Source organism: Anomaloglossus baeobatrachus, chromosome 2 (genome assembly GCF_048569485.1).
Source record: "Anomaloglossus baeobatrachus isolate aAnoBae1 chromosome 2, aAnoBae1.hap1, whole genome shotgun sequence".
Classification (NCBI taxonomy): Eukaryota; Metazoa; Chordata; class Amphibia; order Anura; family Aromobatidae; genus Anomaloglossus; species Anomaloglossus baeobatrachus.
In genome coordinates, this window is record NC_134354.1 from 706,282,303 (window position 1) to 706,296,051 (window position 13,749).

Here is a 13,749-nt window from a genome sequence, read left to right on the forward strand (position 1 = left end):
ATATAGTATGACATCATCGGCAAAAAGTGCTGTCTTTATTTCAGTTCCCCTTACCTTAATCCCTTTAAAACTATTCGGGCCCTGCAATATTCTTGACAATGGTTCAATGGCCAAGTCGAATAGGAGGGGAGATAGCGGGCAGCCTTGTCTTGTTCCCTTCATCAAAGTGAACACGTCTGATAAAAAACCTGGAGTGTGTACCCTAGCTCCCGAGTTAGCGTAAAGATTCCTAATGTAAAGCCTCATTTTGCCTACAATCCCTATATCCATTCACCTTTTCTACAAAGCCACGGTGGTTGGATCCAAAGAACTCAAATTTGGACTCATCAGACCAAAGCACAGATTTCCACTGGTCTAATGTCCAATCCTTGTGTTCTTTAGCCCAAACAAGTCTCTTCTGCTTGTTGACTGTCCTTAGCAGTGGTTTCCTAGCAGCTATTTTACCATGAAGGCCTGCTGCACAAAGTCTCCTCTTCACAGTTGTTCTAGAGATGAGAAGGTGTGTCCAAACTTTTGGTCTGCACTGTATGTATATATATATATATATATATATATATATTATTTTTTTTCCTTATATATGTATAGAGTTCTCCTCCTAGACTAATCTTCCATTTCTTACATTCCCAATTCACAGATAAATTCCATCTTCAGTGAATACAGGCTTACCCATTACTGAGATAGGAAATGGCAGTTGGTTCTCATAAAGTTCTATGGAGAAATGTAATTGTCATTTTTTGGAGAACTTGCAGCAGAATGTCTCTGTCTGCCTTCTCCTCCTCCCTCCATAGAACTTAAAAGCACCAAGTAAAATTGTGAATGAGGGTAATGTAATATTTGCATGTAGCTGAATGGAGGCCCCAAAAGTCATTGTTAATGGGAATCTGTCAGGTGCAATATGCACCCAGAACCACAAGCATTTCTGAGTGCATATTTCTAATCCCCGCCTGTCCCAGCATCTAGTAGTATACATAAAGAGATCTTTAGAAAAAGTATTTATAAGGATCCTTTATGATATGCTAATGAGTGTGGAAACTAGTCACAAGGGCGTTATTTCCCCCGATTAGTCCACCCTCTTAGCATGTTAGTACACCCCTGTAAACATGCCATTCAATGCCCAATGTCACCGTCAGTAACGCGCGTACCTGTGTCCATTGTAACTGCCTCAGATGTCGTTCAGTGCGCATGATAAGAAGTCCAGGCACTTCCGGTCATGCGCACTAGACCTCTCTGAGGCTGGAATACGTACATCCAGCTTCATAGTACACAAGGAGTTCTGCTCATGCGCACTGACCCTAAAACCAGCGTCTGAAGCGCTGACAATCGATACAGGTACTCGTGTCACTGCCGATGACGCTGGCTATTGAATAGCATGTTAGTACACCAATAGGAGTGTGCTAACATGCTAAGAGGGTGGACTAGTTGGGGGAAGTAATGCCCTTGCAACTAGTCCCTGTGCTCATTTGCATATCATAAAGGATCTTTGGAAATACTTTTTCTAAAGATCTATTTATCTATGATACCAGATACAGGGACGGTTAGGCAGGGATTAGCAATATGTACACAGAACTGCTCGTGGTTCTGGGTGCATATTGCACCTGACAGGTTCCCTTTAATGGTGGGCCCTTGGCACCTCAGTCTGACACGCCTGTGATCACCCATCAGCTGTGCTTTCCACTTTAACAGCTTGAATTGAAGAACAGCCTGCCATTTAACATCTGAGCTTATGTCATCAGCAGTGATTGATAATTCCTGCATCTTTTTTTTTATATATGCTCCTTTTTTTTTTTTTTATCAGGGTCTACCAAAGGGCTATGATGACTGCCCGTTTTACTTTTGGTTCAACACGTCATTCATAGAAAATGACAGGTAAGTGCTCCATGTACAAATAATGGATGTGAACTCACCGCAATGGAGTAATAGTCCAACTTTGCAAATGTATGTGGAACCCATTATACTATGATGCCCGATAGTGATGTATGAAAAAAACATAGAAAAAAAGGAAGATTTGGGTACAGCCACTTATATAAAATCTAGATCCTTTATTAAAAATCCATTAAAACGGCTTCACTAGCATATACCGTACAAGTCATATCTAATTTATATTCAAGTAGATGTGGATGTGATTCTGTGCAAGTGGATGTACCCAAATCTTCCATTTTTCATATGAACTACACGGTAAAAGAATTTAAAGAGGTGGTCCAGGTCTTTCTCTTATTTTATTATGCGCCAAAAAAATTAATAGTCAGGTAGAGGCAACTACCTGCCTCTTGTATATGATGCTGGCACAGAGTAGTCACTGAGTGTTCCTGCTGTCGATTCAGCTGCACTTTATTTTCTGGGCTGATCTGTGGATAGGGCTGACTGCCGGCATCATGCTGATTGACAGCTGGCGCCCCGCAGTTAGATAATGGGGAGCCAGTTGTCAATCAGTATGACAACGGCAGTCTCTCTTGTCCCCAGAGCAGAGCAGAAAAGAAGCCACCAACCTGTTGACGTGAAGTCAGCGAAAGCCACTGAAATGCGGAGAGGAGCAGTCTGTGACCATCCTGTGCCGGCGGAGAACAGTGCCGGGCACAACAGGCAGGTAGTTAGTAACGAAATAGGCTAAGTTCACACTTCCGTTGTTTTGCATCAGTCACATGCGTCGCTTGACGCATGTGACTCATGCACTGTACAACGGATGACAACGGATGACAAAGAACAGAATTCTTTGTCGGATTCCGTTGTGTGCGGGAGGCGGAGTTCAGGGTGGGTGGAGCCGAGCGGGGCCATGGCATTGAGTACGTCAGTGCCGCGGGGACTGCAGGACAGGTGAGTGTGAGTGTGAGTGTGAATGTAAGTGTCGCCTGCCCTGCTGGCGCTTTGTCGCTGCAGCAGTGGGTGGTGCACAGTGCTGCACTAAAAGGTTTAGAATAGGGACCCAATCAAGAGGTTTGCCGTGACGTGGCAGTGGGCTTTATACAATCTGATCAGAATGGTAACAAAAGAACCTCATGTTCTATTTAATTTTTTGCCTAGCGGCTTTAGATCATTGTATTTTTGTGGGATGTGCGATCCATGTCTTTTTCATAGCATGTTATACAATATTCTATCCCCCTCTTTTTTTTGCTTGGATCTGCACTCCCCCCATTTGGCACAGGTGATTTTAATCAGCAGGAGACTGCAAGAGGGGTCAGCCTTTTTTGCTCCCAGTTCACATATGGGAGCCAGTGGGAGGTGAGTGCGCAGCTCCTCTCACTGTGTGCTGGTGCTGTGTGGTGGCCGCTGTTGCGGTGGTGTCGTGTCAGTGGGGCGGTGCGGCCTGGAGCCGTGGGGGCTTCGCTTTGCAGCATGGGTGCTGTGAGGCGCCAGGTCGCCTGCCCTGCTGGCGCTTTGTCGCTGCAGCAGTGGTTAGCGCACAGTGCCGCACTAAAAGGTTTAGGATAGGGACCCACTCAAGAGGTTTGCCGTGACGTGGCAGTGGGCTTAATACAATCTGATCAGAATGGTAACAAAAGAACCTCATGTTCTATTTAATTTTTTGCCTAGCGGCTTTAGATCATTGTATTTTTCAGGATGTGCGATCCATGTCTTTTTCTTCATAGTGTGTTAGTGATCTATAGTCTGCTGACCCAAATTTCTGACAAGCTCCACATGGCCAAATGCTATTATGCCTTTGGTTAGAAATTATTTTGACTTTGTCTTTACACCTAACGCCTTGTTTTTTATTTTTAGGCTTTACCTTTCTAAAAATGAATTGGACAATCCTCACAAAGAGAAATCAGGAAAACTTTACAGTGATAAGTTTGCGGTGGAATTAAACTTTGAATCTTGACGACCTGTTTTAGTGTTAGGCACGTCCCGAATGTCTGCACCTCACTGTGACATTACTGAAGACTCTGAAAGGCATCCATGTGCCATATTTTTTGTATTATACCCTTTTTATACAGCTGTTGATATGTACATAATACATATGTGATATAGGTATATGCATGTGTGATATCTTGTTTTTTATGAAGTAAACTCTGCTTTGATATAAGGTTGTGTTGATGACTATCACATGTAATATTTGCAGTCAGTAGGGCCGGTGCAGTTTGGTGTAGGCTTTGAATAAACTTGATTTGTCTTGTATGCAAAAATCGATCGGAGTTTCATCGGTGATTTTGATCAGATGACGTCAGATTTTGGTCCGTGTCAGTTTTTACCATCAAGATTTGGTCAGAATTTCAACAGTTTTCCTCAGAGGAAAGAAAACAAAGCCTGAAGGAGGGTTCTCAAGCGTCTCCTGTTAATCAGTCCATGAAAACTAGCCAATAAGTGGCATCTGAGTGCTGTCATATTTTTTCACAGATCCATAGACTTGCACTGGCGAGATTGATCCAACACTTGGATCAATATTCGACAAGTCTCCATGCTTTTGTGTGAACCACTTGGACTGAGGAAAAAAAGAAGATTATAACTACCCCATAGTCTATCATAGGCCCCCTCCCTCCTCCAGTCCAACAGCATTGATACCTCTGGCCCAAATTTAAAAAAAACAAGAAAGACTTATAAACCTCACTGTCCCTATGCTAACTAGGCCTATGACTAGTCGAATTGGCATTAGTTTATTAAACTAGTCGGCCCTCTTTCAGTGTTATCACTCCCCTGTGGGCGTAATAACATGATTTCCAATAGGTGGCATCCCCGCCAGCTGCTGGAAATCTTGCGCGTGTGCGGGTCATTATAGCTACATACTGTAAGTTTGCCTTTGAAGCCAGGTGTATGGTTCCAGGCTTCATTAGGTGCACTGAGGATGACTGGCAGTTTAGAAGGTGTGTGTCATGGATGTTAGACATTAAGGAATAACGTTTGGAACTCCATTCTATGTCTGAACTGGGTGCAAAAAACCTAAAAAACATCACTATGGGGAGATAAGGTATGCACACCAGTGACTATGGAAGGGGAATACATGGAATAGCAGAAACTGCTGTGTGAATACTGACATGAAAAATTCAATAGCTATTTGTAAGAATGAAATGTGAAAAATGGAACCTGCATTACTGCCATGAATATATGAATAAAGAGAAATTTAGCTACTGAATTGATCAATGCAGAAGAGCCCCAACACTACGCCAAAGTATTACTCTACGTTGGGGTCCCTAGCTTGTGTGTGTCCTCTCATGCAGTTAAAAAACTTACCGTGTATGGGACGCTGAGACCCAGGCTATATATACGATGTGGATTGGCAATAGGTGTGTGTGGGGAGGGTTCACAAACGAAAAAATACTAACAAATAGGAATAACGTTTGGAACACCATTCTAAGTCCGAACTGGGTGCAAAAACCTAAAAAAACATCACTATGGGGAGATAAGGTATGCACACCAGTGACTATGTAAGGGGAATACATGAAATAGCAGAAACTGCTGTGTGAATACTGACTTGAAAAATCCAATAGCTATATGCAAGAGTGAGTAGTATTGTTAGTATTTTTTCGTTTGTGAACCCTCCTCAACAACACCTATTGCCAATCCATGTCATACGCATAAATAGCCTGGGTCTCAGCTTCCCATACACGGTAGGTTTTTTAACTGCATGAGAGGACACACACAAGCTAGGGACCCCAACGTAGAGAAATACTTTGGCGTAGTGTTGGGTCTCTATTGCATTGATCGATTCAGTAGCTAAATTTCTCTTGATTCATATGTTCATGGCAGTAATGCAGATTCCATTTTTCACATATTCACTCTTGCATATAGCTATTGGATTTTTCAAGTCAGTATTCACACAGCAGTTTCTGCTATTTCATGTATTCCCCTTACATAGTCACTGGTGTGCATACCTTATCTCCCCATAGTGACACATTTTTAGGTTTTTTGCACCCAGTTCAGACATAGAATGGAGTTCCAAACGTTATTCCTTAATGTTAGTAGTTTTTCGTTTGTGAACCCTCCCCACACACACCTATTGCCAATCCACATCGTATATATAGCCTGGGTCTCAGCGTCCCATACACGGTAAGTTTTTTAACTGCATGAGAGGACACACACAAGCTAGGGACCCCAACGTAGAGAAATACTTTGGCGTAGTGTTGGGGCTCTTCTGCATTGATCAATTCAGTAGCTAAATTTCTCTTTATTCATATATTCATGGCAGTAATGCAGGTTCCATTTTTCACATTTCATTCTTACAAATAGCTATTGAATTTTTCATGTCAGTATTCACACAGCAGTTTCTGCTATTCCATGTATTCCCCTTCCATAGTCACTGGTGTGCATACCTTATCTCCCCATAGTGATGTTTTTTAGGTTTTTTGCACCCAGTTCAGACATAGAATGGAGTTCCAAACGTTATTCCTTAATGTTAGTAGTTTTTCGTTTGTGAACCCTCCCCACACACACCTATTGCCAATCCACATCGTATATATAGCCTGGGTCTCAGCGTCCCATACACGGTAAGTTTTTTAACTGCATGAGAGGACACACACAAGCTAGGGACCCCAACGTAGAGAAATACTTTGGCGTAGTGTTGGGGCTCTTCTGCATTGATCAATTCAGTAGCTAAATTTCTCTTTATTCATATATTCATGGCAGTAATGCAGGTTCCATTTTTCACATTTCATTCTTACAAATAGCTATTGAATTTTTCATGTCAGTATTCACACAGCAGTTTCTGCTATTCCATGTATTCCCCTTCCATAGTCACTGGTGTGCATACCTTATCTCCCCATATGGATGTTAGACAGTCATGTGGTTTCTGGCCATAGAAGCTCGCAGTGTTTGGCTGTACAAAATGCTCCCTGATTTTCTATTATTCCTGCAGTTAGTATTCATTGTACTAGGTAGCTTTCCTTCTGGGTTTCCATCTCTTCCATCCCTTTAGGACCCAGAGAAGCTCTACTTCCGTCCAGCTGCTGATTATCAGTATTCCCCTTGTGCTTGTTAAATACTCCCTTCTTCCCTGGACTGGTGATATTATTCAGTTCTTTCAAGCTCTGGTTGCAAGCAGGTGGCTTGTACTCATATTGCTGAAACTTTGCTGAATTTCTACCTGACTCATCTGTGGATAAGTAGTTCATGCACTTTTCCTCTGTGTGTCTTCCTTGTGAGGAAAACCTTCTTCTTTAGTGAGGTTGATGTAAAGCTCATCCCACTCGTTCCCTACCTAGGTTCCAGAACTCTGGACACCTAGGGTCAAGTATCCAGCTTGGTGAGGAACCTATCTAGGGTACTGAGAGACATGAGGGACCAGCAGTAGGTTTGGTAAGGGGTCACCATCTCTCCCTTCCTTAGACGCAGGGTGACAGAGGGTTTCCCTTCTCTTTCCTTTCACTGTTTGCTTAGTACTCCCCCGTACCTAGCGTGACAATATGTACGTGAACCATCTTCTATACTTTGGGTCATGCGCAGTGTACCTAATGAAGCCGGGAAGCGTCCACCCTACTTTTGAAGCGCACTGACGTGGCCAAAATGAGCTACGCGCATGCGCAAGACTACCAGCATACGCATCATGTCAGTTTATGCTTGCAGAAACACGAGTGTTCTTGGTGGGAGAACACAACAATAATCCACGGCACCCAGAATCCTGATCGTGGGCACGGACGCTGCGTTCTCCCGGGGTGAACAATCTTGTCTCCGCAGGAGATGACACTTTTGCGTCTAGAATGCAGCGTCCCCGGATCGTTGGCACATACCCGTAATGAATTTGGAGCATCTTACTCCAGCGTACTGTTCATCAAGATTAATAATATACAAGATTAATTGGGGCCATGCTATTTATGCTGTATTTTATATAACTTTCCTATAAAAATTACAGAAAAATATTTCAGTTTATTCTACAAAATAAAAAATAATTAAATCTAGTCACATGATAAAGAGTTATGGGACAGATTCTATTTTTCTTTAATTTCCACAAATCATCCCAGACTTATTTTTTACATTTTTAAGTAACAAATTATTTATTTTACATTAAAGCAGAAGTACAACAATGTTAAATTTCACATGTAAATGTCCAATACAATACTGTATTAAAAACACTATGGTTTTATAATAAAAAAACAAAAATGTTTTACCTGTTTTTATGAATTTTTTACTCCAAAGTTGTCATGAAGTTTCAGGTCAAGGCTGTAGTCGCACAGCCAGTTTTCTCAGATATCACACTGATCTATAAGGGTTGATTTATGAAGAAAGGTATCTTAATGAAGGGCTTTAATGAAGGTTTATCCTGAACAATTTGTTTAAGTAAGTGGCAAGTAGTCAAATATACGGTAACTACCTTTTTTAGCTGCCTGGACACTTCCTTATTGAATGGCAACTAGGGCTTATTTTTAGAGCAGGGCTTATATTTTAAGCATACTCCAAAAAGGCCGAAAATTCCTGCTAGTGCTTATTTTCAGGAAAACACTGTATTAGATATGGAATTGACATTTTTGGAAAAGCCTTACATGGCTCCCTGACAGACTCTGTTTACTTCCCTGCAGATGATTTTGTGACCACTGCAGCAAATCATTGGCCTCAGCGGTCATGTGCTGCATTGCTGAGATGGTCATTTAGATAGATGGCCTGTGATCGGCTACAAAGAAGTAGCCAGTACTTACATGAAGTACTGGAGTGTCATTGATGGAGCAATGAGAAAGCAACGGTTGGGTAATGTTTTTGTATTTTTCTTTTCTTTTTAATATTATATAATTCACTGCCTTTACAAAACGACAATTTATTCAGAGCAATTTTTTTTACAGGGAATCTATCACCAGGTTTTCACTCTTCCATTCCATCTGAGAGCAGCGTAATGTAGAGACAGAGACCCTGATTCCAGTGATGTGTCACTTACTGAGCTGTTTGCTGTCATTTTGATAAAATCAATGTTTTCTCTTCTACAGATCTAGCAGTTATACAGAGTTCATGAATATGCTGGACTACCTGGCAGCATGCCAAATAGTCCTGTAATGATAATCTACTGCTGATTAAACAGTGATTTTATCTGGGCTTCATTAAGGAGTCCAGTAAGTGACACATCACTGGAATCAGGGTCTCTTTTCTTTCACCATGCTGCTCTCTGATTAAGTGGCAAAAACCTGGTGATAGATTCCCTATAAGTAAGTGGAAAATAGTCAAATATAGCACACTGAAAAGAGAAAGGAATGGAATTCCTTTCAGTAATTAAGATTGGCATTAACTATATAAATGGTTATTCTCAAAGTCACATCTTATTGCCTATGGATAAGTGTTACGAGGGGGACCCGGGGAAGCGTGCCAAGATGGGAAATGGACTGCTTCCGCCGGTCAAGGTCCACTGTGCGGTGTAAGGGACCGCCGCTATGGTGGGTGAAGAGTGAGCGGGTTGCTGCTAGCGATCGTCTGGAATGTCACAGACGATCTATGTACACCGATCTGCCCTAACCCGTGAGGGTTGTATGGCACAGATCTCACAGCTCGGTGTACCTGTTGCACGGGGAAGCACAGAGGTGCCCACGCACGTGTGCCAGTGGAAGTCACGAGAATATGGCACGAGGGTAGCACAGAGGTGCCCACGCACGTGTGCTTTCAATAACCAGGTGAGTCCAATGGAGACTTGAGGAGCTCACCTGGGACAGGAACACGGCCTGTTGACGGGGGTACTGCCGGAGCAGCAAGACAGGAACACGGCCTGCAAACGAGGTACTGCCGGAGCAGCAAGGGCCAAGCCCACAAGAGACAGTAATGCCTGAGCAGTGGCGTGGCAGCACGCTGCCAGACATCCAAACATAGAAGGACGGTCGCGCGCCGCCATGATGGCAGGGGGAGCTTTTAAGGAGGTGCAGCTCCACCCGAGGGCGGGCGCGAGGCGGAGATGACGGACTTGACCCAATCAGGGTCCACGACGTCCCAGCCTGGCCAGTCAGGATTCACCACGTCACCAGCCTTGTCATCAAGCCGTGTGACGTCAGTGAGCGAATCAGGACCCACCACGCATTGCACATGCTCACCCTCCTGCTTCTGGGAAATAGAGGTGGGAGCCTCGGTCTCACAATGTGCAGAGATAACGGGAATCTCACTGCTTCCCTGAGCAGTAAACCTCTGCACATTGCGCAGCCTTGCAGACCTTCGGGGCCGCTGAGCAGGAGAGTCTGCGGCAGGCCAGGAATGGGAGACCGCTTCACTCCTTGTAACAGGAGAACCACTAGGTGTCACCCTTCTGCTGCCTCTCTGAGAAGGTATCTCCTGCAGTCTGGCAGACCTTCGGCGCCGCTGAGCAGGAGTGCTCGTGGCAGGCAAGGAATGGGAGACTGCCTCAGTCCTTGCCTCAGGAGAGCCACGAGATGTAACAGATAAGGGATAACTTTGCTGACCACTGGGGGTCCAATTATTGGGATAACCAGCGATCATGAGATTGAGGCTCTGAAATCTGGAGGATGTATAAATGAAGCAGAGGCAGGCATGCTCAGCCTCTGCTACAATGACAATTGGACTTGCTGGAAATAAATGAGCACAACTCAGTCCAAAAAAGAATGAATGGAGATGAGCAACTGCACTCAATTTATGTCAGGACTGCAGAGCTCCTTTCTCTGGGTTAGGCCAGAATCACACTTGTGAGAGACTCGCGCTAGTCTCGCATCGCATCACCCGGCATGGCCGCACACTCCCCAGGCAGGGGCGGGATGGCAGCATGTATTTCTATGCAGCTGAGAAGCTCCTGTCCGGAGAGCATCAGGCCGTGCCGGGTGATGCAATGCGAGTCTCTCACAAGTGTGACTCCAGCCTTAGAAGGCCTTTACTCCAGGATCACTGGGGTCCCAATGGTAAGAGCCCCAGCAGCCAACAAGTTATTTCCTATTCTGGGGGATAGGGCATAAATTGTTACTTTTTATCCTATGGATTGGGAATAACCCTGTAATGCTAGTTTGGATAAGGACTATTAAGAGCACATTTACTATCTATCTGTAATATGTTGGGTTTATGCTGCTGTTTTTAAAAAAATAAATAAAAAATAAATAAATAAAATGATAGTTTACAACTGAAATCTGTTTTTGCATTGAAAGCAAAAAGTTTTTGTAACCAAGGTCATAAGCTGCGTCTTCCTTTACAAATCTCAGGTATTTTCTGTTTTTACAAATATGATTCTTGTCAAAACATTGTAACCTGACAAGTTTTGGGTAAGGAATTTGTCAGGCTCAGAGGTTCAATCCTTCCTTAAGGCGATATTTCTTGTTTATTGATGAATAAAAATTGATTTACTGCAAAATGCTTGAAAATATTTTTGGTATTGTTGTGAAAATAGTTGAGAAGTGAGGTATTCATAACACCCATCCTCCTATCCATGCTTTCTATATCCGGCAGTGCAGTGTCAAGGTAGAACAGGGAATGTGGACATATTAGCACTGATCCTACGTAGGGGTGTAGCCTTATGGGGGCGGGGGTATCAGTCTCATGTAGGCCCAGGTGCCAAATAATGCCTAAGGGGTACTTTGCACGTTGCGACATCGCTACTGCGATATCGTCGGGGTCAAATCGAAAGTGACGCATATCCGGTGCCGGTAACGACGTCGTAACGTGTAAAGCCTAGAAGCACCAATAAACGATTGCAAAAGCGTCGAAAATCGGTGATCTGTGTAGTGTCGGTCATTTCCATAATTTCACTGCAGCGACAGGTACGATGTTGTTCCTCGTTCCTGCAGCAGCACACATCGCTGTGTATGAAGCCGCAGGAGCGAGGAACATCTACCTGCGTCCTGCCTGCAATGAGGAAGGAAGGAGGTGGGCGGGATGTTTACGTCCCGCTCATCAACGCCCCTCCGCTTCTATTGGCCGCCTGCTGTGTGACGTCGCTGTGATGCCGCACAACCCGCCCCCTTAGGAAGAAGGTGGTTCGCCGGCCAGATCGATGTCGCAGGGCAGGTAAGTGCGTGTGAAGCTGCCGTAGAGATAATGTTCACTATAGCAGCTATCACTAGATATCGCATCTGCGACGGGGGCGGGGACTATCACGCTCGGCATTGCTACAATCGGCTAGCGATGTCGCAGCGTGCAAAGTACCCCTAAGGGCCCCTCTGCTCTATAAAGAATACCATTCCTGTAAATGCCACATTTTTTTTATTAAAGGGAACCTGTCACCAGATTTGAGGCCTATAAGCTACCACCAGTGAGATGATGAGATATGGAGCCTGAAAGACAAAATTTCAAAATATTGTTACCCTTTCATTAGTGGACTTAAAGAAAAGTTTGGAAACCTTAAACCGAAGTGGCGAACATAAAGGTGAACACATAACACTTAAAAAAAGTTGTGAATAGAAAAAAGAATTTGGTGCAAACAAAAAAGAGGCACAAAATACAAAAAAAACCCAGCAAAAACAGGAGCAAATACAGCCATGAATTGGACCCAAAATATTGTATTGGCCTCTTTTGTGGACAAAAAAGAGAGTGGTAAATTTTCTATGCCCCCTGTAATGAAGAGGCACAAGTTCTCATAATCCAGCAGCTAAAGGGAAGGGACCAACCAAGGCTGCATGGTCTGTGTCTATGACGTCTATCTTCATCCTGTAAGGTCTGCCTGGGAGCACAGTCTCAGGATGGCTGTCACGGACAGACTAGAGGCAGGCAGCACACTCAGCAGGATCCCGAGAACCCCGAAACCCTTTAACCCCTGTACAGGGATCTGTAATTACTACATGGTCCAGGAGGTCGCTGCCTATGGAAGGGTGCAATCCAGAGAAGAGTAGTCATCAGGCAGGGTCAAACCAGGAGGTACATAAAGGGACAAAATCGGCAGGCAAGAAAGTAGTCAGGAAATCAGGCTAAGGTCAAACTGGAAATGGCAGCGAAGTACAAAAATGGCAGGTAGGAGAGTAGTCAGAGAGCAGGCAGTGGTCAAAACACGGGAATCAATAATACAGAGTAGGGTATGAATCAGAGACAAGGTCTAATAAGTAGACTATATCTGGCAGAAGACCACTGAAGGTATAAGAAGGGTGTGGTGCCTTCCCATATGTTGGAGCTGGAAGCTGATAACTTCACCTGGAAGGCACACACCACCACAGTCAGCCAATGAAACTGCAAGTCCCAGGCCTACCAAGTTTCATGGATGGGCGGAGACCACACTCACCAGAGCTATTGTACTGACTCCACCTCTATCACCGCCTCCACCTAATGTGGGAATGCGGCGGAACCTGGTGGCCGGAGCAGAAATTACAGCCACAGACCCTGGTGGAGATGTGACATCCTTTGGGATGACTCGTGTTCATGCAGCCAGTGGTGTTCGCTCTACATTTTACAGAACACAAGTAGGGCAGAACTAAATGTTCTCCCAGATGATGACTTCATTGTAAGTGACTTTTAGCACAGGGCTAAAGAAAGCTCCGGTACAGAGACTAGAAGGATCTGGTTTGTATATACGAGTACTGAGCAAACACTGTAATCAGGCATTGGTTGCTGTATCTGAAATGTTCTAGCTACTTCTTGCTAATAAAATTACAACAAACTGAAATCAGGACACGTTGTTCCGCCGGGCTGACAAACCGGTATTTATATCTGGGTGACACACTGCGAGCTTAAGCCAAAAAGCGCCTGTGACTCCTGATTATTAGGGGCGATTATTCTCATTCCACCCATGCTGGCATCACTGCAGCTCCGGGCCACAAAATATATTTTGGGCCCAATTCATTATTGCATTTGCTCTTTCTTTTTTTTTTTGCACAGAATTCATCTTTCCTTTGCGTCTATTTTATACTTCTTCATCCTTTATTTTTTTCTAGTTTGCCACTATGGACGGGGTTTAGGATTTCCGATGTTTTCATCTCTTAAATGGAATCTGTCAGC

The 13,749-nt window shown here is 44.0% G+C and overlaps 1 protein-coding gene across 2 annotated transcripts in view; it reads left to right on the plus strand.

Moving 5' to 3' along the window:
- Positions 1-4,018, plus strand: part of LOC142290619 (phosphatidylinositol 3,4,5-trisphosphate 3-phosphatase TPTE2-like) — an 83,195-nt gene extending 79,177 nt beyond the window's left edge. For both annotated transcript variants that reach the window (XM_075334588.1, XM_075334589.1), the window contains exons 18-19: positions 1,796-1,866; positions 3,715-4,018. In XM_075334588.1, coding sequence (XP_075190703.1) covers positions 1,796-1,866; positions 3,715-3,814 — 171 coding nt within the window. In that variant the 3' untranslated portion in view covers positions 3,815-4,018. The remainder of the gene's footprint in view (positions 1-1,795; positions 1,867-3,714) is intronic.
- Positions 4,019-13,749: the final 9,731 nt, after the last annotated feature.